The sequence below is a fragment of the Copidosoma floridanum genome, unplaced genomic scaffold (genome assembly GCF_036245765.1).
Source record: "Copidosoma floridanum isolate Cflo_tuat_1 unplaced genomic scaffold, Cflo_Japanese_pri ptg000010l, whole genome shotgun sequence".
NCBI lineage: Eukaryota > Metazoa > Arthropoda > Insecta > Hymenoptera > Encyrtidae > Copidosoma > Copidosoma floridanum.
This window is the reverse complement of record NW_028321887.1, coordinates 1,001,320-1,029,313: the sequence shown is the minus strand read 5'-3', so window position 1 is coordinate 1,029,313 and position 27,994 is coordinate 1,001,320. Positions and strand designations below refer to the sequence as shown.

The 27,994-nt window shown below is 41.0% G+C and overlaps 2 protein-coding genes and 2 long non-coding RNA genes across 4 annotated transcripts; 2 read left to right on the top strand and 2 right to left on the bottom strand.

Moving 5' to 3' along the window:
- The first annotated feature begins 144 nt into the window (after nucleotides 1-144).
- Nucleotides 145-704, top strand: LOC149375227 (uncharacterized). The gene is made up of 3 exons (XR_016292887.1): nucleotides 145-199; nucleotides 278-414; nucleotides 646-704. It is a non-coding gene; the product is annotated as an uncharacterized LOC149375227 (long non-coding RNA).
- Nucleotides 705-2,910: 2,206 nt separating this feature from the next.
- LOC149375226 (uncharacterized) lies at nucleotides 2,911-3,473 on the bottom strand. Its single transcript, XR_016292886.1, has 3 exons — nucleotides 3,416-3,473; nucleotides 3,201-3,337; nucleotides 2,911-2,969 (listed from the first exon to the last, which is right to left on the bottom strand). It is a non-coding gene; the product is annotated as an uncharacterized LOC149375226 (long non-coding RNA).
- Nucleotides 3,474-15,437: 11,964 nt separating this feature from the next.
- On the bottom strand, nucleotides 15,438-19,081 carry Bx42 (Puff-specific protein Bx42). Its single transcript, XM_014350546.2, has 4 exons — nucleotides 18,920-19,081; nucleotides 17,798-18,822; nucleotides 17,282-17,663; nucleotides 15,438-17,161 (listed from the first exon to the last, which is right to left on the bottom strand). The coding sequence occupies exons 1-4, from the start codon at nucleotides 18,931-18,933 to the stop codon at nucleotides 16,945-16,947; spliced, it is 1,638 nt and encodes a 545-aa protein (XP_014206032.2). The 5' UTR covers nucleotides 18,934-19,081; the 3' UTR covers nucleotides 15,438-16,944.
- A 6,102-nt stretch (nucleotides 19,082-25,183) lies between these two features.
- LOC149375225 (uncharacterized) lies at nucleotides 25,184-26,831 on the top strand. Its single transcript, XM_089589928.1, has 3 exons — nucleotides 25,184-25,471; nucleotides 26,156-26,671; nucleotides 26,826-26,831. Exons 1-3 carry the CDS (start codon nucleotides 25,184-25,186, stop codon nucleotides 26,829-26,831), a joined length of 810 nt encoding a protein of 269 aa, XP_089446054.1.
- Nucleotides 26,832-27,994: the final 1,163 nt, after the last annotated feature.

Here is a 27,994-nt window from a genome sequence, read left to right as displayed (position 1 = left end):
CAAGATTTCTGCATGATCACAGATGTAGATGAGGTATGGGGCCTGCCATTTCACTTAAAAAGGTGATTATCAGTTTTACCATTTTAAATTTCAGTACATATTAAAAATTTCTTTGTTATTTTTATTTTAACATCCAGTGTCATTTCGAAAAGATTCATTGATAGATACTTGTTTGCTCATACTGGAGCAAGTGTGACAGGTAAATGATAGTTCACTCTTGATGGAATAATTTTTTATGGACGTAGCTGTGTGCATAAAACTCTTGAAATGTCTCCAGAAAGCAGTCCTTGTCATCCGGTTATAAACTCTAGTAATAACAATCGTACATTCATGAACTGTACCAGCATTCACAACTTGGAGCGATAACTTCAGAACAAGAGGACGAATTTCTCTGAATTAAAAGTGCAGAAAGATGTAAGTTTCTTTTTGAAGTGAGCAAGGTGAAGTATTCATGGCTCTTGAAAGGAAACAAAATCGTATTAAATATTAATCACTATTGTTAAGAGCACTATTATAACAATTCGTGGTGTCTGATATTACAAATTAAACTTTTTAAAGCATGAAAAAAAACTTATCAAATAAAAGCTGTTATAATTTTGTAGTTTTTTTAAAATCTTTTTTATTTAACATAGCCATTTTTTACAGACTTGAGTAAGCTAATGTTGGGAGTTAACTTGGACAAGCAAAGCTGTATACTATTAATAATCTTGATATGCTAGTCATCTGAATCGATTTATTACCAAGAAATTTTGTAGCAAGGTAAAATTCTAATATACAATAAATATTTTTTTTTACTAATTTGAATTTTATCATAATTTTTAATAGTACATGTTTTTACTCAAATTTCAAAATATTGTGCCATCGCACCAGTAAACTTGTCTAACTTGTACGCTGTGAAAGGATCGATGTCTACTGGTACTATTAGGAACTTCTTCAAAGCAAGAGCACAAAAAAAAAAAGAAAAAAAAGAAAAATTACAGTCCAAATTGCACGTCACGACCGATAGACTTGTTGAGTCTATGTAAGGATAACATTAAAATCAAGTGCCAGTACATCATGTATTAATCATATGTATTTATTTGGCCTTGAAAAAAGAGGGATTCAGTGGATTGTTCAGTACTTCATTTGTTTTTTTTTTTTTTTATTTAAGTAAGTTGTTTACTCTTAATGATAAATTAATTGGAATATCCTCAACGTTATACTTTAAATTGTATTTATTTGTCATGAATTTTATTTAAATAGTCAACAAACATAACGACACAAGCATAATCAATGCTCTGAAGATCAATTGGTACATGGATTGAAAAGTATCAAGGCGATTCCATATCCTCATCATGTACGCTACAGTCGCATGTACACGCAAGAGTACTCATCACAGGGCATCCGGTGCTGATGTCTCGTTTCGATGAGCATGTAAAACGAAATGGAATGTGTTACAATGATTCTCTTGGCAAAGATGGTCTTGCTTATTATAGCTAATGTGCTAATCAAGACATACTAAAAATTCTCAAGCTTTGCAAACTAAAATTGTTGTACTTTCATCAAAAAATAGAGATCAAGACTTATTTTTGTAAAATAATGTTTATTACTTGTCATTATCATATAAAAAAAAAATATGATAAACACCTACTGAACTTATACTAACAACTTATTCTAGGGTTTGTAAAATACATATTTTTTCTTCGATAACAGGCTGTTGTTGTTTTATCCTTCGAACAATTCCTGACCCGATAGCAGTGCAAAAATTTATGTTATGGGACATCAAAGAGATAAAATCAGCTGTTAATTTAGGTATTATAAATATTAATAAAGAGTTTGATTCATAATGTAGAATAACATGGTATCTTATTATAAAAACATAATGAAAAAATAAAACATTAACACCATGAATTAAATTGTTCGAAGGATAAAACAACAACAGCCTGTTATCGAAGAAAAAATATGTATTTTACAAACCCTAGAATAAGTTGTTAGTATAAGTTCAGTAGGTGTTTATCATATTTTTTTTTTATATGATAATGACAAGTAATAAACATTATTTTACAAAAATAAGTCTTGATCTCTATTTTTTGATGAAAGTACAACAATTTTAGTTTGCAAAGCTTGAGAATTTTTAGTATGTCTTGATTAGCACATTAGCTATAATAAGCAAGACCATCTTTGCCAAGAGAATTATTGTAACACATTCCATTTCGTTTTACATGCTCATCGAAACGAGACATCAGCACCGGATGCCCTGTGATGAGTACTCTTGCGTGTACATGCGACTGTAGCGTACATGATGAGGATATGGAATCACCTTGATACTTTTCAATCCATGTACCAATTGATCTTCAGAGCATTGATTATGCTTGTGTCGTTATGTTTGTTGACTATTTAAATAAAATTCATGACAAATAAATACAATTTAAAGTATAACGTTGAGGATATTCCAATTAATTTATCATTAAGAGTAAACAACTTACTTAAATAAAAAAAAAAAAAAACAAATGAAGTACTGAACAATCCACTGAATCCCTCTTTTTTCAAGGCCAAATAAATACATATGATTAATACATGATGTACTGGCACTTGATTTTAATGTTATCCTTACATAGACTCAACAAGTCTATCGGTCGTGACGTGCAATTTGGACTGTAATTTTTCTTTTTTTTCTTTTTTTTTTTGTGCTCTTGCTTTGAAGAAGTTCCTAATAGTACCAGTAGACATCGATCCTTTCACAGCGTACAAGTTAGACAAGTTTACTGGTGCGATGGCACAATATTTTGAAATTTGAGTAAAAACATGTACTATTAAAAATTATGATAAAATTCAAATTAGTAAAAAAAAATATTTATTGTATATTAGAATTTTACCTTGCTACAAAATTTCTTGGTAATAAATCGATTCAGATGACTAGCATATCAAGATTATTAATAGTATACAGCTTTGCTTGTCCAAGTTAACTCCCAACATTAGCTTACTCAAGTCTGTAAAAAATGGCTATGTTAAATAAAAAAGATTTTAAAAAAACTACAAAATTATAACAGCTTTTATTTGATAAGTTTTTTTTCATGCTTTAAAAAGTTTAATTTGTAATATCAGACACCACGAATTGTTATAATAGTGCTCTTAACAATAGTGATTAATATTTAATACGATTTTGTTTCCTTTCAAGAGCCATGAATACTTCACCTTGCTCACTTCAAAAAGAAACTTACATCTTTCTGCACTTTTAATTCAGAGAAATTCGTCCTCTTGTTCTGAAGTTATCGCTCCAAGTTGTGAATGCTGGTACAGTTCATGAATGTACGATTGTTATTACTAGAGTTTATAACCGGATGACAAGGACTGCTTTCTGGAGACATTTCAAGAGTTTTATGCACACAGCTACGTCCATAAAAAATTATTCCATCAAGAGTGAACTATCATTTACCTGTCACACTTGCTCCAGTATGAGCAAACAAGTATCTATCAATGAATCTTTTCGAAATGACACTGGATGTTAAAATAAAAATAACAAAGAAATTTTTAATATGTACTGAAATTTAAAATGGTAAAACTGATAATCACCTTTTTAAGTGAAATGGCAGGCCCCATACCTCATCTACATCTGTGATCATGCAGAAATCTTGAATAACTCTATCTAGCTTATTTACTATAATCAAATACTGTGATTGAAAAGTCCTTACTGCCAAAAACCAAGATACATTTTCTTCGATGGACTTCGAAGGAGCTCATGTTATGTTCTGATCACCAAGAACTTTAGAGTGGATTCATCCTACATCCTGTCAATGTCGAGGACTTTGATAAAAAGCATGATAAACAGACACAGTAGCTATCAACTGAGCATCGACAGAGAAGGCACCAGTTCTGCAATTCCCCATTGAAAAAAGTAAAACATAGACAGTCTCAGACTACTGGTTCTAGTGTCTGAATTTTTGTTTTTGTCTTCAACTTGAAATCCAATTCTTGTTTATTTTGATGAAATAAATACACCATAGGCAATGAAAAATGTAATGTAAAACATATCCAAACATAAAATTTAGATTGATTATTGTAAATACTACTTCAAGGCTATTTAACTGGTATTATGTCTGTTAAAGTGCCACTTTTCCAAAATTGAAACAAAGGTGAAATCGAGAAATCCAGTTGTAGCTACATAAAGTTGTTTGTTATCACAAGGAATACCACCAAGGCGACGGATAGGTTGTAAATACTTACAACAACAGTAAGTACATGTTTGGAATTAGCTTGTGCAGCTTATCCTGAGCTTGTGGGTAGCCGAAGGTGAGGAGGTCGCACAAAATGACAACTCGTGCGAATATGAGAGATTTAACGTTTATTCAAATACTTTTATACACACAGCTTGTGCTGCTGCTTGAACGTGCGTGTGTCTCGTTTGACTGTTGAGCGAGATCTAGTTTTAACCGACTAGAACGCCACATTAAGGTGGCCAAGCGGATCGTAGTAGTTTGAACGCCTGGAGATGGCAGCACTGTATGGTGCTGCTGCTGAGAAGACTTCGCGCGTTGTTATAAGCTGCTTGCGCGGTTTTTGTTTGTTTCCCCTGTCCTGGGACGGGGGGGCCACATCCACTCTCCCCCCAGTGTAGCCCGTTGGAGACGGGCTGAACGAGACCGTTTTCTTGGCGGCGGTTGGCGCCGGACGTGGCGTAGACTCTGGGGAAAGCGAAGGCCGTACCGGCGGTGCGGGTGGCATGGGTCGTTCCGTTGGGCCGGTTGAAGGTGGTGGTGGTGAAACTGGGGGTACTGGCTGGTAGACGAATTCGGGTGCCGTAGGTCGTAGCGAGGAGGCCGGTGTTGATGGCTGCGTTGGTGGAGGCGCTATGTCAAGCGCGGGCTCGGGGCTCGCTGCTTCCGACAGCATGTCAGCTACCTCCATATAAGCTGGCTTTAGAGCGTCAGTTGAGACGGTGTGCTCCCGGCCGTTGACGTCAACGACATACGTCCTGTCGTCCATTCGTTTGACGACTCGGTGGGGGCCCGTGTAAGGCGCCTGCAAGGGTTTTCGGATGGAGTCGACGCGTTTAAAGACGTGAGAGCACGTCCGAAGACTCTTGTGAAAGAACGGCGTGTTCTCCGCTGTATGTCTCGAAGCTGGTGCAGCTTTGATGGACTGCGCGAGACTCCGGAGCTTTTCGACGAAGCTTGCCGGGCAGGCGTCTGGGTGGCTCTGGGTTGTAAAAAATTCGCCTGGAACTCTCAGCGTCGTGCCGTATAGCAATTCGGCAGGAGACGCCTGAAGATCCTCCTTGTAGGACGTGCGTAGGCCGAGCCGGACTAGCGGCAGTGTCTCGGGCCACGGCTGGTCTGGTCGACACATGAGGGCGGCCTTGATTGTCCGATGCGTGCGCTCGACCATGCCATTGGACTGCGGGTGGTATGGAGTTGTCCGTATTCTGGAGATGCCCAGGAGCTTGGAGAGCTCCTTGAATAAAGCCGACTCGAATTGAGCTCCCTGGTCGGTGGTGATCGTGAGCGGAGTTCTGTATTGGGAGATCCATCTGTCGATGAGGGCCCTGGCTACCGTAGTTGCTTGCTGGTCTGGTATTGGTATTGCTTCAGGCCAGCGTGTAAAACGGTCAACGATTGTGAGGCAGTACTGGAATCCTCGGCAGATGGGTAGCTTTATCAGGTCGATATGGAGATGCTCGAAACGTCCTTCTGGCTCCTCGAAGTTTCCCAGGGCTGACCGGTTATGCCGGTGTACTTTAGCTCGTTGACAGGCTTCGCAGATTTGTGCCCAGCGCGTCACCTCCCGGCGCATCCTGGGCCAGACAAACTTTGAAGCGACCAAGCGCGTTGTTGCTTTGACGCTCGGGTGAGAAAGATTGTGAAGGACTTCGTAGGCTTTTCGGCGCAGAGTTGCCGGCAGGTAGGGCCGAACGACTCCTGTGGACGTGTCGCAGAGGATGTTATGGTCGTCGATGGTCAGCATCTGCAGGGTTAGGCTGGTGTTGTCTGCCAAGTGCTCCAGCTCTTCGTCGCCAGCCTGAGCGTTGGCGATCGTCTCTGCATCCAGCTCCGTGGGCATGGAGATAGCAGACACGCGAGAAAACGCGTCCGCAACTGCGTTGTCCTCTCCTTTGACGTACACCAGCTTGGTGTTGTGCTGGAGGATGAAGTCCAGGTGTCGCGCTTGCCTGGGCGACGCTTTTTCCGAGGGCTGATCAGCCGCGTAGATGAGTGGCTTGTGGTCTATGTAGACCGTGAAAGCCCTTCCCTCGAGGATACGCTGGAAGTCCTTGATGGCCGAGTAGATGGCGAGGAGCTCCCGATCGTAGACGCTGTAGCGCTTCTCCGTACGTGTGAGCTTCCTGGAGAAGAAAGCCAAGGGTCTCCACTCTCCGTTATGCTCCTGTTGTTCAAGAGCCGCCCCGATGGCTGTATCAGAAGCGTCGGTGCGCAGAGCCAGTGGTGCGTCAGCACGAAGAAAAACTGACGTTGTGGCATCTGCGATAGCAAGCTTGCTTGACTTGAAGGCCTCATCAGCTTCTGGCGTCCAGGTTAGGTCCGCCTTCTTTTTCCTGGGAGGCAGTTCCTTGAGGAGGTCGTTCAGTGGTGCGAGGATGTTGGCTGCCATTGGCACGCAGCGCCGATAGTAGTTCAGGAGCCCAAGGTAACGGCGCAGCTCGGTGGAGTTCTCTGGGCGAGAAAAATCGATGATGGCCTGGATCTTGTGTTGCGGCGGCTTGAAACCTGCCGCAGATACCACGTATCCCAGGTAGATGACTTCTGCCTGGCCGAGGACGCACTTGTCCGGATTTACGCGAAGCTTGGCTTTGCGCAGGATCTCGAACAGCTGTCGAAGATGTTGCAGGTGTCTCTCGTGGTTTTCCGAGACGACGAGGATGTCGTCTAAATAGCCTCTGGCGAAAGGCAGGCGTCGGAGCAGGTGGTCGACAGTCCTCTGGAGTGACTGCGCTGCGTTGCGTTGGCCCATAGACGATCGGGTGAATTCGTAAAGTCCGAAGGGCGTTGTGACCGCCGTCTTCGGAACGTCGTCTTCTGCTATACGGATCTGGTAAAACGCTTTCCTCAGATCTACAACAGAATAAACGTTGCCCCTGACCTCCTGGAGCAGGTCTTCCACTATGGGCAGCGGGTATTGGTCCGGGGTAGTGCTGGCGTTGAGGCGTCTGTAGTCGCCTGTCACGCGCCAGCTTCCGTCATCCTTTGGGACGAGGTGAAGTGGACTTGCCCACTGGCTGGACGAAGGACGGATGATGCCGAGGTCGAGGAGACGTTGAAACTCCTTCTTAGCTGCTTCAAGGCGGGGGCCGACGAGTCGTCGAGGTCGATCGGAGACCGGGGGACCAGTCGTATGGATCTGGTGGAACACCGGCAGATCCGGCAGCTCCGCTGCCGAGCCATCTGCACGGGTGATGTCCTCGAACTCGCTCAGCAGCTGCTGGTATCGACGGCCGAGAGGTCCTGCTGGAATGTTAGACGTGCTGACGACGGAGACGCTGTGGACCGACGTTAGGGCGGTGAATCCCCTGGAAGTGAGACGTGTGGCCGCGTCGACCAGTTGCTTGTTGCGCAGGTCCACCAGCAGGTTGAAGTGAGCCAGGAAGTCCGCGCCCAGGATAGAAGTCTCGACATCAGCTACTACGAAGGCCCAATCAAATGCCCGGCGCAGCTGCAGGTTGAGCTGCAGGTCGTGCGTGCCGTAGGTGGCGATGGCCGATGCGTTGGCTGCGGCCAAAGTGAGAGGCCGGCGTTGTAGGTTACGTTTGACGTGTGTCCTGGGCAGCAGGGAGACGACTGAGCCAGTGTCGATCAGGAACCTGAGTCGCGTCGTGTTGTCAACGACGTGTAGACGGTTTTCAGCGGGTAATGTCAAGCCGCCCCCCACCGTCTGAACGGGGGGTGACTCTACTGGTTTCCCTGGGTCGAGGCAGGAAAGGAGCAGGGTTGTTTACACCTGCTAGCCTCTGCGCCGAACGTGGCGTGATACCAGCACCAATCCGGGTTATCTGCACCACCTTGAGAGCCAGTTTGGTTGTTTGCGCGGCTGCGTGACCTGCTTCTTGACCTTGAGCGTCGCTGCTGTGCCGTTTGGTTTTTGGTTAAGGAGATAAGGTGCGCCATAGAAAGACGCATGGCTGACATCTCCGCAGTCAAAGATTCCACTGTAGGGGCCTGGACCGCTGCGATCATCGGCGATGCCTGGTACTGGACGGGGGTGGCGGCTACTGGCGTGAACAGCTGCTGGCTTGCGGCGCCCGCCGATGAAACCTGTCGTTGTGTTGGTGGCTGCAGGTGCGGTGCGGCAGCTCCGGCTGGAAGGGCCTGACGTTGAATCGCTGCCAAAGTCGGGTAATCCTGGATGAGTTCGTCAGCCAGGGAAGCCAGCTCGCTCAAGGGAGCGGATTTCATCACCTTCAGGTGCCGCGCGACTGCGGCCGGCAGCAGGTCCAGCCACCTGACCCTAATGGCTTCGTCACTGACAGCTTTCCCTCCGAGAGTTTTCATATGACGGAGCAACTGTGAAGGCTTCTTGTCACCAAGTTCGAGCTGCGTGAAGAGCTGGTGCAAGTTTTGGTCCTCGGTGTCAGTCAGCCGTTTCAGTAACTCGGCCTTGAAGTATTCGTACTTGTTGTGCTCGGGGGGGCTGAGTAGAACGTCGGAGATTTCGTCGACTGTTGCGTCGTCTAACGCTGCCACGACGAGCTCGAATTTAGTTTCATCCGAGCGGATTTTTCTTGTATTGAAGGCTGACTCTGCTCGCACGAACCATACTTTCGGGTTCCGCTTCCAGAAAGGTGCTAAACGCAGAGGTGAACTCTTTCGGGATCGGTGTGTTTTTGCGTCCTCGAAATCTGTTTCGTCGTCCGTGAGCTCCGCATTATCCCTCGGAGGCTTTTTACCTTCGCCGGACGCCGAGGCCCCATCTCCGCCTGTACCTGTCATCGTCAGATGCGACGAGTTGAAAATTCACTATAGAGTGAGAATTGCGTCACAGGCACTGACAAAGAAAAAAAAAAAAAAAAAAACGCTCGCTTTGTTACACTGTTGCTGGGCACGAGCGCTCTGAACGAGATGCGCAAGAGAGATGGAGAGTGAGGGCGCGCGTGTTGTCGCGCGCAAGGACGATTCTCGGAAAAGAGAAAAGATGGCGGTGTTGAGCCAAGCGTGGAAAAAATTTCGCGGGAAAAACTGGCCACCACTCGCGATTTATTTCAGCACCCTCGAGGCTTCAGCGGCCTTGGAGGAGTTTTTTTTTTTTTTTTTTTTTGGATGCAGCACGTGCGAATAAGCGGCGTCGCCCGTGGGGACGACGGAGTTTCGCAGATATTCACGTGCACTTGCTATGAAGTTCCGACAGGCTATCTCTAAGCCTCACACCACGCGCGCACTAGGTTACACCTTTTTTTTTTTTTTTTTTTGACGGCACCACGTTTTCAGATCACGTCGGGGTCACCAATTTGGAATTAGCTTGTGCAGCTTATCCTGAGCTTGTGGGTAGCCGAAGGTGAGGAGGTCGCACAAAATGACAACTCGTGCGAATATGAGAGATTTAACGTTTATTCAAATACTTTTATACACACAGCTTGTGCTGCTGCTTGAACGCGCGTGTGTCTCGTTTGACTGTTGAGCGAGATCTAGTTTTAACCGACTAGAACGCCACACTAAGGTGGCCAAGCGGATCGTAGTAGTTTGAACGCCTGGAGATGGCAGCACTGTATGGTGCTGCTGCTGAGAAGACTTCGCGCGTTGTTATAAGCTGCTTGCGCGGTTTTTGTTTGTTTCCCCTGTCCTGGGACGGGGGGGGCCACATCCGTATGCGTTCTTGACATCTGTCTGTCTGCTAGCAGAAACACAGAAAACGAGTAGACCTATATACCAGATGTGTTGGGTTGGACCAAGGACCATACCTAGGGTGTAATCCGCAATCGCCGCCAGCAGTTACATATGTGTAAGACGTGACAACGTTGCGTGGTTGGGGGCGCTACTGTCGATTTACTGGTGATGTGATCCGCAATCCCGCCAGCAGTAAAACAGATGACGTCAGTCTACTTGCTCTTTTTCGTGACATTTTCTGATTGTAAACAAAGTATATTGTGCTAGACGTAAACAAACACGAAGACCAAAAAAAACAGTTTCAAGTGCCAAAAAGAAAAATGAAAATAACAGCCTTACTGCTTTCGGGATTGCGCGGGATCACAGCAAAAATGTCACGAAAAAGAGTAAGTAGACCGACGATGTCTGCTTTACTGCTGGACTGCTGGCGGGATTGCGGATCACATCACCAGCAAATCGACAGTAGCGCCCCCAACCACGCAACGTTGTCACGTCTTACATATGTAACTGCTGGCGGCGATGGCGGATTACACCCCTATTACTAATGGAACGAATTAATGGAGCTGCACGGAGAGGGAATTTACGGGTTTATCGCATGGAGGGTATCTGGCTGTTAGCGCATGCAGCCTCTCCATGCGTCTAAAACGCGAAGCTGATGCGCTGGATGCCAGCCAGTGCTTGTGTTAAGGCCCGTAGAGTGTTACATGCTATCAACACATGTGAGTACACGGCTGCGAACCAAGAAAAGCCGTAGCCAAAACTCATCGACTTTGTCCATAGAGGTATAAGAATAGAGGAGAAAAGGGGGCGTGATATGCGACAGCAGAATTTGCTACGTAACGAGGCATCTGTCTTTGTCTGGCAGTTATGTTATTGGTCGAGTCATACATGAGATTGAATCAACTGTAGGATTCAGGACGAAGAAGTAGCCAATAACGTGGCTTTGGCAACAAGGACAGATGCCCCGTTACACTTAGTTATGCTGTCGCTGCCGCTAATGGGCTAGTATAGCGCTTTTCCCCTCTATTCTTATACCTCTATGACTATGTCCGAGCTGAAAACGCAAGGAGCATGATGGGTTTAACGCATGGTGGCTTTTGCGTTTTGGGTATCAGCTGATAGTTGGCGGCGTTGGCACGAGGCGCGAGCGCCTATATATATATGCTATATATGTATATATACATGTCAATATGTATACATTTAACGCTGTTTCTGTTCTTTTAAGTATTACATATGAAAATGTGTTACAAGTATGAACTTTAAACGCTATGCAAGTTTTAGAAAGGAAAAAAAAATTTTAATTGATGTAACAAAATAAAAAATTGTATAATATAGGAAGTTTTTACTTTCTTTTTTTCTCGCTTGTTTCTGCTGCATGTAATGAAGGAAAAATAAATGAATCGACTATTATTTTGTGCATAGCATTAAAAATTTATTTGTCATTATCCAAATAAATACTAGAAATGCGCATACATTGATATATGAATGAATCTTATTGAATCTTATACGACTCACAAATCATAACGAGTCGAGATAAACTGTTTGTCTCTTATTCTAACAAGAAAACAAGGAGATGTCCTTAAAAATTTTTCTATTGGAATCAGTACATCAGTTTCACTCATGTTAGGCCCAACGCAGTATGCTTGAAAGTGTTCATGAAAATACATCGTATCAAAAAGTGAAACATTTAAATATAAATTGTTATTGGATTATTATTATTATATTGTTATTACTGCCTATTCTAACGTACATATATGTATGTTTATATATATACACATATGTGTGTAAACTTATTTCTGATGTTTTGGTTAGAAATACCACAACATTGAAAATTTTGTGCGAATGCATCATCTTTATATACTTACGTACCAAATTAAATGATTTGCGATGAGATGCATAAGCTGTTACATCGTTTGTCACTCGTACACAATGCACATCTCAAAATTGCTGCACTTAGTACATTGGAAAGAATCGAAAGGCTATGAGAATCATATATGCATAACGTGTATACATATACGTATATAGCAGACTCTTGCGCCAACCATCAGCTGATACCCAAAACGCAAGAGCCACCATGCGTTAAACCCATCATGCTCCTTGCGTTTTCAGCTCGGACATAGTCGATGAGTTTCGGCTACGGCTTTTCTTGGTTCGCAGCCGTGTACTCACATGTGTTGATAGCATGTAACACTCTACGGGCCTTAACACAAGCACTGGCTGGCATCCAGCGCATCAGCTTCGCGTTTTAGATGCATGGGGAAGCTGCATGCGCTAACAGCCAGATACCCTCCATGCGATAAACCCGTAAATTCCCTCTCCGTGTGTGTGTAACTGTATACACGGCGCATGCGCAGCAATACGTATTATGTATTATTGTATTGAGAAACAATCGCACATTCCACATTCGACAAAAATAATTATTTTACCTGCTATACATAAAAATATGACAATTTGCAACTGTTCAACATAAACGACAATTAAATTGCAAACGATCGATATCAATTTTGATAGTATAGACACACTACAAAGGGTGGATGAGATACTTTTTATGTCTCTCGCACGACGGTATCAAATTTATTTTTTTTTGCAAAACTGCTTGATCCGACAGTTTTTTACAAAGCGGTTGCAAACGTTGCTAATGATTCCACAGTTTTGGGTATTTTTTTTAAGTCGAAATTAGCAAGTTGCTCGCGGAGTTCGCAGAGCTCAACTCCGCCGTTGTCTTCGATTTGTCTATCCTTTCTGAGATGGTAAAGCCTTTGAGGGTGAGATTGTGGTGGCTAGTCTAGTTTCCTGGATAATGATGATGTCATGTTTGTGGGAGAGGAGTTGGATATAAGTGCGCTTTTGGTAGGAGCTGCAATTCTACTGGAGGATGCGTAAGGCTTGATTATTGTTGAGTTATGCGGCCATGAGAAGATGTTGAGAAGTTCAAGGGAGTTTATGGATAGTGTCTATTCGGACACGTTCCGTGTATATTCCGTGCGTTCCGTGTATACTCCGTAAAATAGTCCGTATACACTCCGTGTAGACAACATCTAGATGGCGTGCCTTTCCGTTATCTTCCGTAATCTTTCCGTAAAAATCGTTGTCTACAATACCTCACGTAGTTTCTAGTGGAAACAAAACTCCGTATACTTCCGTGAGTAAAAAAAAAAGTTGTCCCTATCAATCCGTGAAGGCAATACCAAGTTCGTAACGGTCCGTGAGGACAAAGCCAAGTTCGTAATGGTCCGTGAGAACAAAGCCAAGTTCGTAATGGTCCGTGAGGACCAAGCCAAGTTCGTAATGGTCCGTGAGAGAAAAAACAAAGTTCGTAGTGGTCCGTGAGGACAAAGCCAAGTCCGTAATGGTCCGTGAGAACAAAGCCAAGTTCGTAATGGTCCGTGAGTATAAAAACCAAGTACGTAACGGTCCGTGAGGACAAAGCCAAGTCCGTAATGGTCCGTGAGTATAAAATTAAGTACGTAACGGTCCGTGAGGACAAAGCCAAGTTCGTAATGGTCCGTGAGAGAAAAAACAAAGTTCGTAGTGGTCCGTGAGGACAAAGCCAAGTCTGTAACTTAATTTTATACTCACGGACCATTACGGACTTGGCTTTGTCCTCACGGACCACTACGAACTTTGTTTTTTCTCTCACGGACCATTACGAACTTGGCTTGGTCCTCACGGACCGTTACGAACTTGGCTTTGTCCTCACGGACCGTTACGTACTTGGCTTTGTCCTCACGGACCGTTACGAACTTGGTATTGCCTTCACGGATTGATAGGGACAACTTTTTTTTTCCTCACGGAAGTACACGGAGTTTTGTTTCCACTAGAAACTACGTGAGGTATTGTAGACAACGATTTTTACGGAAAGATTACGGAAGATAACGGAAAGGCACGCCATCTAGATGTTGTCTACACGGAGTGTACACGAACTATTTCACGGAATATACACGGAACGTGTCCGAAATCCGAATAGACACTGTCGGAGTTTATGACAGGGGAAAGAGTTCGAGATTGACCTATTATGGAAAAGAGAGGTCCAAGGATGTTAATGATGAGTTCTTTTCGGGGAAAAAATGATTTGAGGCAGGTTCGACAAGGTCAGGTCAACGTCTGGGTGGAAGGGTTGTGATACTTAAGAAAGAGTGAGTTGAAGCCTGAGAAGCTGAGTTTGCTGCAGGGGTGGGAGTCGAGGGAGGAAGTAAAAGAGTAGTAGTGGTGAGAGGGTGAGAGGAGGTCAGAGGGAAGGGAAAATTGTGGTTCTGGGTGGTTGATGTGTTCTGAGGTTGAGTAAAAGATGGATGTGATAGGATATTCGAGGGGCTAGTCAGTACGCTCGCCAGAAGTGTCGGAACTCCATTCGGAACAAGTATCTATTTACGCCAATCCACGACCCACGTAACGACGTAACCTAAAGATATGATTCTTGTATCTCTAATCTCTATGGACGTATAGAGTATAGAGTAAGAAGATCTACCTGCTGTGGACCCCATTCTGAAAACTCACAGATACTGCAGAAAAAAAAATTTATTCATACACAAGAAACTTAGACTTTTCAATATCCGTCTTCAGAAACAGCTGATTTTTAGTGCAACATTGTTCAAAAAATTTGGATAGTAGCGAAAATCACCAAATTTGATTTCGCGTGAAAACTGTAAATCATACTTAAAAGTGGTTCAGACAAAAAATGTAGCTCTTAAAAAGACCTACAAGAAAAAAAAAAATAAAATCGGTTATTTCGTTCGTCCGCAAAGTTAAAAAAACCACTAAAAATAGCGTTTTTTTCGAATGTTAATAACAAATACCCCCTCAGAGCAAATGTTCCCGAAATAATTGGAAATAGTGCGCCTTGATGGTGTTAATAAGCCCTGAAAATTTCAAATCTATCGACTCAATAGTTTTTGCAAAAAGTCAATTGTTTATTAAAAAGGTGCTTTCGTAGAATCGCTCTCATTTTTTTTTTAAACAACTTATACTACTGATTTTGATTGGATTCTCTTCCTTAAGAGTTACTTTATGAAGTAGAAAGTGGATTTTATTGATTTTTACACATTTTGTTGCTGTAAAACGCTACTGAAAAACAGGTACGTTTTGACAGTATAAATAAATGAAATAACTGTTGCATTTTCAGTCGTACGACAACAGAAGTAGGCGCATATTGTAGCTGCTATTTTTCTACAAATTTACAAAAAAAAAGAGTCGCTCTATGTAACGTAGAAGCTGAGATAATTTTTTATTTTGTTTTTATTATATCTCGGTGAAAAATAAATTTTTTTTTTTAATTTACACAGTGCATGCATCGAATGCTCATCTTTCTAATACTAAAATTGAAGATTGATAAAACCGGCTATAGTTGCATAACGGCCTTTTCAAAAGCAATGATTTTTCAATCGATAAAGGCGGATTTTCGAGTGATGACGTCACAACCGCACTCTTGCGGCACGCAGAGATCTTTCTATCAGCTTCAAAACAGCAGCGGCCGAAAAAATTAGCGATATCTCCGGAACCATAGGTCGTAGAGCAACCTTTTTTTTTAATTTGGGGTAGCTCGTCAAAATAATAACATTGAACATAATGTCGATTTTAAAAAATTTATTGCAAATTATTTATTTAACAATTAGAATTTGTCGGCGAACGCAGACATTGTTTTTCATGCTTTAAACTTATCTGACAATTACAATTGGGCAAAAAATTCCCCATTTCTTGTATAAAATCACATACATTGTTATTATTATATTGTGCACATACAGTTATATTCTATTGTTGAAATAATCGTTGTAAAATGTTGGGTGGGGCGTAAAAAAGAAATACATCAATATATTTGCATTTGAGACATTCTGCATATTTGGACATGCATACATACATCCCTGTCATTAATTTAAAAAAAAATTTTGTTTAAAACATCCTTAACTATCTACTATTTCTTGTTCTTCTCCTTCTTCTTCAGTATACACATCAATTTCCAATCGGTCTTCTGACCCATCTATTTCAGCTCTAGTGGCAGCTGGCAGCGAGTACTTCCTCAATAGTTTCATCGAAATGCATAAAATCGTCTTCTACCACAGCTGTGATAACGTCCTCGTTTGTGCACGATTCTCCATGACAGCTGGAGCCCAGTGAAGTGCATTTCAGCCCATGTTTTCTGCAGCTGCAAACATTTGACTTGCACTTCGAAGCGTATCGGCATGTTATTTTTTTCAAAATGGTTTGGGGAATCAGTTCTGAGCAGAGTCTAGAGTCTAGAGTGTATCTTCAAGTACAGCAATGAATAGGCAACGAAAAATCAGCATTGCAGTGGGGCTGAAAGCAATTACCTAATGGTTTAAGCCCCGTTTACTCTTGCGGACGAACGAAATAACCGTTTTTATTTATTTTTTTTTTCTTGTAGGTCTTTTTAAGAGCTACATTTTTTGTCTGAACCACTTTTAAGTATGATTTACAGTTTTCACGCGATATCAAATTTGGTGATTTTCGCTACTATCCAAATTTTTTTAACAATGTTGCACTAAAAATCAGCTGTTTCTGAAGACGGATATTGAAAAGTCTAAGTTTCTTGTGTATGAATAAATTTTTTTTCTGCAGTATCTGTAAGTTTTTGTGAAAACCGTAGATCTCTTACTCTAGTAACTCGACAAACACAGCGCACACATACAAAAAAATTTATATTGTATACATGGGTATTGTTATGTATGTTTGAGTCTTGAAAGCGGCTCTACGCTCTTCTCTTTTTTCTTTCCAGAATTTTTATCTTGAATTTCTGTAGTAAAAGAAAATTATTATGAAGGTATACGAAATTCAAAAATTTGACGCAATAAATAATATTTTGGACAAAAAGTTTTATAACATAATCCAAATCTATGTGCAGAATGTCGTTAAACATAACACAAGTTGGCTTATTGTAAACTATTCTAAAACTATTCTATACAGTTATTAATTTTTTGTTAATGTCAGCAAAACCATATAATATTTACAAATTTGATGAATAAAAAAAATTGTTGGGCAAAAGTACGACCTTAGATATTGAAGAAACAAATCTTAACACTATTCTCGCTTGATAAATTATATTGCAGTATTTAGTTATAAATACTATTGGTTGATTCAATTTCTCACCTTAACTACAAAAAAAAAAAAAGTGGAGGTAAAATTAATTGTGTTTTCGTCGTTTGTCACTTCTGTCATCTTTCTTTGGGTCACGATCGTCTTTTCGTTTAGTAGCTGATGCAGTGTTACTGGCTCTTTTGGCCTGTTTCAAGAATTGATCTAATCCAAAGGGATCTTCTTCTTCCTTTTCAAATTGGACAGGTCCTGAACGGGCTGCCCCAGTTCGGTCAGTACCACTAAATTCCTTATCAGGAACAAATCTAAGAAAATGTAAAGTTCATAAAAAACAATTATATTTTTAGAGTTATCCAGATTATTTGTTGTTCTTTCAGAGCTTGAGTTAACAGAATAATTGAAGAATAAACCGTAAAAAAATGTACCTATTTGTATTTTTGAGTTTTTCCAAATCTTCACCATAATTGTCTTGATCCAAGTTTTTATTGGGTCTGTAGATGTGATTAGCTAAGGAGTTTGTATCCCTCCATGGTTTGTCATAAACATTATATTCATCGTCATGGCCATATCCACTATCCATACCCTTGCTCGTGTTAAATAATCGTTGATCAAACGCTTGATCCCCACTAGTGCTAATATTCTTGGCAGGCATACCCAAAGCAATTTGTTCACTTATGTCACGCTCCCTTTCACGCTGAAGACGATTCCTCTTATCGGGAGCAGCCCGTGCCAGGTTGCGATCACGCGCACGATCCTTGTGACGCTCTTGCCTCAGTTGATCTCTTTCCCGAATCTCTTCGTTTTTGTCTAAAATTGGAGAAATGGAAAAGGAGATACTTATGAATAAATGTAAAAAAACTCTTTTACTTCGTAAATTTGTACATGCATTCTAATATTTATCAAAAGATTTTTTTGGCTTGATAAAAAAAATATACACAAACCTAGCATGGCAGCAGTTTTTAACCCTGCCCTCTCGTTACGAGCTTTCTCAGCCAGCTGCCTTAAGTGGTCTTCCTTCTTCTCTTTTTCTTTTTGTGCCAATTTTTTCTCTAATTGAGCTCTCATTTCAACTGCCTCTCTTGCTTTCCTATCAGCAATATAAAGAGCTTCAGCCAATTTGGCAAAGTTTTCATTGATATGGACTTGTTGGAGACCCCTGCCATCTGCAGCCAAACGTTTATCCAAAGGGATAGTGTAACCCTTTGCATTTTTCCAGTTACTAATGCAAGGTGGAATTTTCCACTCTCTTTGTTCTTTAACAGTCACTTTCCGGGTTGGAGAGTGCATTACGGGTGCAGGTGGTGATGGAGGTCCCCTTGGAATCTTTTTGTTGATTTTAAATTTAGGAGGTTCCATAGGATCCACTTGTGCTTCTACCATTCTTATAACTCGTTGTTTGGCCCCAGAATTAAAAGACTGACCCTGCTGAGAGGGTGTGTACCTGATGTATTGTGCAGGTGCTTGCTTTTCAGCCCTCCTGACAGGCATGGCTGCAGCTATTTTAGATTCAATAATCTTCTCCAATGCTTTTTTGGTTCTCTCTGTTGTATCTTCTGCCTCTTCTTCAGATGGCTTTTGCAAGCTTGGATCATCTTCGGTCAAAATTTCAGATGGCAGTAGGTCTGTCAATTTGCTATAAACAATTTTATCCTTAGAGTGGCCCTGCCTGGCAATGAGATCATATTTGACTTTCCCCTGAGAGTCAAGCTGCACAGCCAGAGCATTGCTTGTTGACTCCTTGCCTTTTGCTCCCATGCTTAGGGGAAACTGCGCTACGTGAATTTCCGGGAACGCACCTCCATCACCAAAATCATCTTCATTTCGAGGCACCCATCCTTTCCTTTGTCCATAAGGTGGTGCACTCACCACTGCCTTGACCAATGCAGACACTGGCCTCTGACGAAGTTTTGCCTCCCTAGCTTCGTCCTCTCTGTCCCACACGACTTGCGTCGGTTGTGGCAATAAACTGGAGAATAACAAACAAATAATTGTAATTGTAATCTTACAGAGGTAATTCCTTACATGTTAGAAAGTTGAATTTCAATTAGGAAACAATGCTATACCTATTTAGAGACATGGCTCAGTTGAAGGCGGAAAATCCCCAAATGTCCTACATGCGAAGCGTTCTCGACAATTTTTTTCGACAATACCGTACGTTTTAGTTTACAAATAAATGAAACATTAAATTATATGTAAAATAGATTCATTCGACTAACACGGACGAGCTCAGGGAAACTTATTCAGAGCACTTTAGTTTTGTTTGCCCCTGCAACTCGGAACGCACGGAATGCTCTGGATTTGTCCATGATCGAATTAGGTGCACTGAAAGAAGAATTGAATAGACCAAGAGCTGAGGCCGAAGGGTGGTCACAATTTTAGCCAGCCGCCACTTTTATCAGTATTGAAGAACCTTATGATTCGTAGAGATCCGAAACATTTGGGTCATATTTCACTATGGTAAAGAGTTATGTGGTAATTATAGTTGTGCCATATAATCTTTTTTATTAACCAGCCGCAACTTACACCAGTGGATAGAAAATAAAAAGTTGTAGCGTGATAGTGCAATTTGCGGCGAGATTAAAATGCATTTTGAACCCGAAAATCGACCTCCAAAATTATGGATATTGTATTCTTATCTGTAATGTTACCTACAACGAATCATCTATTATCTTAGATGAGTGTTATAAATAAGATCGGGTACGGGGTCTATTTTTTTGAAGGTCGATTTTCGGGTACAAGATGCATTCTAATCTTGCCAAAAATAACACGTTTGGTAAACAACTTTTTATTTTCTATTCATTGAAGTAAGTTGCGGCTGGTCACTAAAAAAGATTATGTGGTACAACCATAATTACCACATAACTCTTTACCACAGTGAAATATGACTGAAATATTTCCGATCTCTACGGAACATAAGGTTCCTTAATTCTGGAGAGAGTGGCGGCTGGTTAAAATTTTGACCACCCTTCAGCCTCAGCTCTTGGTCTAGAACAAAAAGACTCCAAAATGTTCTTAACCCGAGTAGAAATTGAAAGCAGGCAGCCCAGCTTAAACGCATGATCCAAATCAAGGAACCAAGCCTGCCGTGTGTTCCAGTAGCGCTCTCCGACAACTAACCGACAACTTAAACATGACGCAAGATATTGTAAGACATAATTAAGTTGTCGGTAAGTTGTCGGAGAGCGTTACTGGAACACACCCCTGACCGCCTGTCCGCAGGTAGATATGTAATACGGCGCTAACTTGGGCGCAGCTTAGCCTGACTTTCGCCCAGTAATCAGTGTAATCACCCACTTTCGCCCGGTAAGAAATTACCACTAGACGGCCGTAGCTGAACACCAGTCCCTGGCCAGTATTGTAATGAGGTTATTGAAAGGCTGTGGCCAGGCGCTGATTATGGAATACGTATATGGATGTACTATATAACCTTCGACCTTCGGGACGTGACACGTGACACTGACATACACATACACATGTATATGTATATATACACATACGCTTACATTAATTGATCGTTTTTTTGTTTATGTTTGTTCATTCGTTTCAATCTATAAGTACATTAAACAAAAAATGAATGACTAAAAGAAAAAAATTTTGACAAAAAAAATTAAGCTTAATATACTTAGTATGATTAAGTACTACGAGTACGAATACAAGAGAAACAAATAACCAGCATTAGACTGCTTTTCAAGTGAATTACGAACAATTTCATAAAGACAGTATTTGTGAGTTTGTAGCTATTGGGATTCCAGAAGGTCACGTACGTGACTCTCGTGGTATATATAGTCACTTAAGGGACAAATAACACAGGCCTCATGAGTGCTATTCTATTTTTATTTTTTTTACACGTTCAACGATTGTAATGAGGTGAAAGCCTTTCAATAACATGTTTTTGAAAACATGAAAATAAGTTAGCTATTTTTTTCCAACTCAATTAGTCTTTTGCAGCTTAAAACTTTCTTTTCTTTCTGGAAGTGTGAAAACGCACATTTAACCTTACCAAAACTCTGCTTGTTTTCCTATATATAGTCGGGAACGAGAGAACTTTGTACAGGTTAAATGTGCGTTTTCGCACTTTCAAAGGAAAGTTTAAAGCTGCAAAAGACTGATTGAGTTGGAAAAAAATATCCAACTTATTGTCATCTCCTCAAAAACATGTTATTGAAAGGCTTTTATCGTATTACAATCGCTGAACACGTAAAAAAAATAAAAATAGAACTGCACCCGTAAGGCCTGTGTTATTTTTCCCCCTATGACTGTATATATTTCGAGAATCACGTGACCTTTTGGAATCCCAATAGTGAAAATCATGTAAAAATAAAAAAATTAGATTTAATCATCATTTTCTTGTATATTTCTAAAAATTAAACATCGTATATCACTAAACAGTGTTCAATATGGCAGCGATAATCTGCTTATAAGGATTTTCCTTATTAGTTGCTAAATTTATTCATCGTTGTTTTCTATCCAAAAGCGTTTAATATACATATACATACCGTAACCCCTACTGTAGTAGGTAGTACTGTTAGTACAGTAGATATATATTCTGCTTTTTCACCACGCAATGCTCCTCAAGGAGAGTTTAGGCGACCTTCTTACAGCATAAATTGCCTAATTTTCTCCCTACGCCAGGGTTGTTATTCTGAGTGTAGTATGTAAAATATTGGTATTCTACTTGGTATATTTGGTAGTATTAGTATAATACTACAGAAAAAATTATTTGTGTCTTATTTCGACTACTTATTTATGATTTCTCTCAACTAAAATGTGTGTGAATGATAAATTGTGAAGCTCAAATGCATTTGTAACTGATTTTTGTCAATAGATAAAATCATAAGCACCTGAACGTCAAACAAGGTGCAGTGAAGCTGAGCTATATCGTTGTTTACAGCAAATAGTTTATTATTTGACGTAAAGGTAAGTGTAAAGATTATTATGACCTTTTTTTTACTGATCATGGAACCGTCATGTATAACTATAATCAGTTCAACTGATGTAATAATATGTAATCCAGATATAACCTATAGAGGTTATGCACTATCAAAACACATTAATTTGAGCAAGTCAGAGCTACTATTTAATCCCAATTAATTGTAAAATACTTTCAATTATTCAATTAAAATACGTTGAAAATACGTTTATTCCTGGTTTTCTTGTGCATACAGTCAAAACTTTCTCCACTTTACATGGAATATGAAAATTGCAAGTGATATACATTTTTTGAAATGACTGTTTGAGAAAATATAAACATTGATTGCATTGTTGCATTTATAAAAAGTTGTGCTTCAGTTTTTTTTTTTTTTTTTTTTATTTACAATGCATATATAATTATTATGAATGATAAAAATACCTACCTGCGTTGTCTGTGTTAAAGCTGTAATTAATATGTAAATAAGTTTTCAATCAAATGTAAAACAGCAAAACAAATAATTTAGAGATGCTTCAAAAAGTTTTGTTTCATTAGTTCAGATGATCGAAAACACATTTATTTATTCACACGTTTTGCATCATATTATGTACTTTTCTATTGAGTACACAACTACTTTAGTACATAAACTTTCACAGCAGCTTATTGACAGTTACGTACTTCCCAAATAGTATACAATCTACCATTCAAGTGCAATAATGTCTGTTGCTTGTCTGAGCTTCCTGGGAAAAAAACAAAACCACTAATTTTATTTATAATATTAATTTCAAGCAAGATATGAATTCGTACAGTCCCTAAATCCATCAGAACAAACTTTCATTTCTGGTCCATCTTCGCATACTTAAATTTTTAATTAATCCAACTTTAGTCCACTTAGATCTTTCTAACCATTCAAGACCCTTATTATCATTATTATTTTGATAAAATCTTCAATAAATGTTACATTCAAGCTCGATTAGTTGGCATGGTCAAGAGAGATTATACGTTTTCAACGAGAAGATAGTATTTCACAGCTGTCGAGGAAGAAAAATATGTTGTTACCAAAAGCGACCATAATTAGTTTTTAAGGCTCTTGAAGGAAAAACCAGGAGTGCTAATTTGATTAGAATATTATTTTCAAGCAACATCTGTATTTGTACAGTGTCTGAAACCATCAGAAAAAAATTCCATTTCTGTCGATCCATCTTCGCATATTTGGATTTGAATTACACCAAGTTTGGTCCACTTAGATCTCTCTAACCATTCTAGACCCTTATTATTATTGTTATTTTCATCAAATACTCAACAAATGTTACATTCAAACTCGATTAATTGACATGGTCAAGAGAGGTTATACGTTTTCAACGAGAATATAGTATTTCACTGCTGTCGAAGAAAAAAAAATATGCTCTTACCAAAAGTGACCATAACTTGTTTTCTAAACCCTTGAACAAAAGAACAGGAATGCTTTTTTCATGACATTTTCGTTTTCAAGCTATATCAGTATTTGTGCAGTGTCTAAATAATCCTTCAGAAATAAATTTGAATTCTGTCCATCCATCTTTGCATACTTTAATTTTTAATTAATCAAACTTTAGTTCTGTTGGCATGTACGACTTTTCAATAGGCTGTATATATAGTATGTGAGACAGCGCCACAGGCAAGGTGATACTTGCGGGCCCTGTAGTCAGTACAGTGTAAGCCACCGTGCCTTCCACACCTCTCGTCGTTTCTAGATTCATTGTCTTTGTCTGATAAGTCGGTTATAAGTCTGTAAAGTCTGTGAATTGTATCTGTTGTGTTCTACGTCGGTCGGCAGTTTTTATTAAATAAACTTTTTGTTTATCTTGTAATACTAGTTTTTATTATTTCGCGCACCCCCTTTACTCACACCTCTACAGGTTACGGGCCCCAGACTCGCTTCCACCGCGCGTGATCTTTGTTTTGTGTGGGCGAAAGTGATAAAAGGGAGGATGGCGGAAAGGGCTGAAACAGCAAGAGATGGACGGGAGAGTCCGATCGAGGAAGCGGCCGAGAGAGTGACTCCTGGTGACCAGACCGAGTCCGTTGTCGACCAGGCGTTGTCGACGCCGGTCGAGGAAAGGGGAGCAAATTTGGACGCCGGAACCGAGATCAGCGGTAGGTCAACACTTTGTCTTTTTCTTAAGTGATGCCTAGGTTGGACGCTACGACGTCAGGTAAAAAAAGGGGATTTCTTGTGCATTCTGAGAAATGCGCGGGATTCCAAAAAAACACGTGGCGTCGGTAGCGCGACACGCGCATGCAAGAGCGGGGTGGATCGAGAGGGGGACAACATAAGGCAGCTGAGGAAAGAGTTCGGTCTCTCTCTCTCCCTCTCGTGATGACGCGAGGCTTTTTGACTGAAGGCATATTACGAGGCCGTTTGTGTTTTGTTTTCGTGCTTTCTCGCGTCTCTTGTTCTTGTCGCCTCGACTGTTGTGTGCGCGTTACAATATAAATGTCTGAACTGGGAAAGTTTGAACGTGTGTTGGCAGAAAATTATATATGGCCTTTCCCGGTGTTTTTAATTGATTGAACTCTAGGCAATAAATATTCAAGGCGGTTTTCAGATTTAGTCAGAAAAGGCTGATATTTTAAAAGTTTACATTTTCTTTTAGACGAGCAAACTATCGATGCTCTGTCGAGAATATGTCGGGGAATTTCATCCCAAGTCAAGTCAGAGGGGCGACAACAAGCTGCTATCTTGTTGGTGGATAAAAGGGGAATAATGGCATGTGTCGGGCAAAGGGATATTCCCGCCAAAGGTGTGTAAACGAAATTATTTTCCGTGTGACTCGCACAGTCACGTTAGACTTGTGTTCGGTCGCGCGCGGCTGTGTGAGTGCCCAGCGTGCAATCGTGCTTTGTGTTCGAGCACGAGAACACGCTTCGGGCCACGTTGACTAGATTCGGCTTGCGTTCGGTCGATTTCTAGTTGACTCCCTGAAAACAATGTCCGTCTTTTGTTTTAGATTACCTGATCGGTGACGATTACAAATACATCGTTGAATTCCTTTGTAAAAAGGGAGGCAAAGTGACGTTGCCAGAAAATCTATTCAGGGAAGACGGGGAATGCGAGGAACCTGCTCGTGATAAACCCGGGTTATTTGAAAAGTCGGTCGATGTGTTTAAAATGTCAGATGAGAAAAAGTCCGAAATGTCAGAAGTCCGAAACTTTGATGAGATAAATGTAGACAGTGAAAATCTTTGGCAGAAATTAGGCGGAAATGAGTCTGTACACGAAGCAGCCCCCTCTTCCCCGTCGCGCACACCGGAAAATACCCAACTTAAAATAAAGAAAGTGCAAACCATTGAAAACAAATATAAATGGATAAACGTCAGCAAAACGAAGTTGCATATGGCAGATAAACAGAAAAATGAAAATTTTTCAGAAAACACCATGCTGGCCAGGTTCGACTCAATGTTGGCCGCGATGCGTCAGATGATCGAAAGGCAGGAGAAAGCAAACGAGGAGGCAAGAAAGGCAGAGGAAGAACGGGCAAGGAAGGCAGAGGAAGAAAGGCAGGAGGCTGAGAGAACAAGGGAGGAGATATTTATGGTCATGCGCAATTTTGACCAGAGGTTGTCCCGGTTGGGCGAGCGGGTGAACAGGGTCGAGTCATCCGAGGCCCAATCGTCAACCGGGGCACCCCTGCAGTCATCAACTCCTCGCAACGACAGAAGACGGGTGAGTCTGCAAGACAAATTGAAAATGTTCTTGAATGACACAAAAAATGAAAATCTGTCAAAAGGCAGCGCGGAACTTCTCGCGACAACCATCAGTCAAATACATAAATTCGGCCGTGATACTCAACACATATACAATTACCATCTGTCTAAAGATATGAAGTTCGAAGTTTCTCTCGATAAATTTAAGTCTGAACTCCGGTCTAAAGGATTATTATATGTCATTGATTCTTCGATTAAAAATACGGAATTTACTAACGAAGACATGATCAAAGAAGACAAATTAAAAGTCAGAGATATTTTATTAAATAGAGTAACAGAAAAATATCATTTAAGAACTTTTCATCTGCAAGATCCGGTTGTAATATTAGAAAGTCTGAAAGAACTTAAAAAGGGGGAGATGCCCCTTACAACGGCCGCGATTCGTAAAAAATTGCATGAAATTAAATTTTACAAAGGGAAAGAATCCGTTGCTAAATTCATAGAAAAATTTGAGGAACTGGTCAGAAATTATGAGACTGTAAGTACGTCTGGTCCCTTTTCTGAAGAAGAAAAGCGAGATGCTTTTTATACTGCCGTAATCGGAGCGGTACCTAGCGTGCAGGTGACAGACTTTACGCTTAAAATGCAAAGCAGAGATGGAAAGGGTATGACATATGAAAACCTCATGTCATACATGTTAAAGGTCGAGTCAGAAGGCCTAGCAGAAGCCACTGGAGGTCGCCCCACGAGGGCAGCTTTGACTGCCTCTTGGCCCCAGGACCGTCTCCGTTGCTTCAACTGTGATGACTGGGACCACATGGCTGACAAGTGTCCGAAGGCAGGTACCGGACTCAAGAAGTGTTACACGTGTGGCACGTTCGTGTATGACATCCCGGCTCACAAGAGAAGCAGCCCGAGATGTGGTGAGCAAAATAAGTCTGATTCATGGGATTTTAAAAGGCAGGGCCGTAGAAGTCGAGGGAATCGAGGTGGCCGCGGCGGTGGCCGTGGCAGTGGCCGAGGCCGCTCCAATTCCCGAAACTTTGGGCAGAAAAGGGACTCTAGCAACGTCAGGGACGAAAAAGATCCCAAAAGGCAGAAAGTTTCTGACCAGGGCCGGGAGACGAAGGGAAAACGAGATGCTTCAGGGTCAAATAAAGGTGAGTCTCTGACGTTGATCGAGCCCCCCAATACTCTGATTTCAAGTTCTGCAGGTTGGGTAAATAATTCAGAATCGGATGGAGAAAATAAAATTAAATTTATCGCTGATTCGGGAGCTACTGATCATTTTGCGAAGTCAGAAAAATTATTTACAAATATTGACAGAAACAAAATTGGTAAAATAAAATGTGCAAACTCAAACTGATCCGCAGACTTGAAAACGGAGGGAGTGGGAAATTTGCTGCTTAAAAATTGCAATAACGACGTTGAGTTGCAGGGAGTGGTGTGTGCTCGCGACTTGATCGGGAATTTATTGTCGCTTCGGAAATTTGCTGATATGGGCTTGTCAATCTATTTAGATGACAAGGAGATTAGTATTTTCGATCCTAATACGGAAAATGTCTGGATATCGGGAATATATGAAAAACCCTATTGGAAGGTTGAATTTGTTAAGTCGGACAACAAAAGAATAAAAGTCTTGACGGCTGAGTCAAAAACACACACTATTCCTGAAAATTCAACTGCAGATATAAAATTAAATAATACGTCGGAAAATTCAGAGAGCTCGGTCGGTAAGTTAAATAATGACAGTTTTGAAGATGTATTTTTAATAAATGACAGAAAATTTCATGAAGTCGGAAAAGTCCTGACCGAAGAAATAAAAGACATTCAAATTCCGTTTAGCGAAAATTATAAAAAATTCAAAGATAACAACGGGGCCATGCTGTGGCATGTCAGACTGGGCCATGCTTCGTTGGGGTATCTAAGGGAACTGCAGAAAAACTATCCGGAAGTAAAAAGTCTGAAAGAAGCCATATTTGATGATGTGATTAAGACTTGTGATGTGTGTTTAAGAACAAAATCCCAAAAACTGCCTTTCCCTTCGGTACGCGAACGAGCATCCCAACCTCTACAAATAATTCATTCAGATACAATGGGAATTATTAGTCCACCCTCTTACCCAAAAAGATACAGATTTGTTTCGGTATTTATTGATGATTATTCCAAATTTGCAATTGCTTACCCGATGAAAAACAAAAGTGATACGGGTGAATGTTTAGATAATTTTGTTAAAGGCTGTAGAAATCTTCTTGGGTTTGAAGCTAAAGTGTGTTATCTGAGGTCTGATCAGGGTACCGAGTACACGGGAGGCTCCGTGCGAAAAATATTAAATGACCTTGGAGCTGAACTCCAACTGAGTTGTCCGGATACCCCTGAACATAATGGCACGTCAGAAAGGCTGAACAAAACAATTCAAATGAAAGTCCAAGCTCTGATATGTGATTCGGGACTCCCGGAAAACATGTGGGACTTGGCACTAAACGCAGCTGTATTTGCGTACAATCGTACTCCGCATCGCTCAAATAACATGGAAATCCCT

Bases quoted from the DNA above. Each gene is read 5' to 3' on its own strand.
- Bx42 (XM_014350546.2), bottom strand. The intron at 17,664-17,797 runs GTTTGTGTATAT...CTCCAATTTTAG, and splicing joins AAAAACTGCTGCCATGCTAG to ACAAAAACGAAGAGATTCGG. The intron at 17,162-17,281 runs GTACATTTTTTT...ACATTTTCTTAG, and splicing joins AAACTCAAAAATACAAATAG to ATTTGTTCCTGATAAGGAAT.
- LOC149375225 (XM_089589928.1), top strand. From the start codon at position 25,184: ATGCTGGCCAGGTTCGACTCAATGTTGGCCGCGATGCGTCAGATGATC. The intron at 25,472-26,155 runs GTGAGTCTGCAA...TACATGTTAAAG, and splicing joins CTCGCAACGACAGAAGACGG to GTCGAGTCAGAAGGCCTAGC.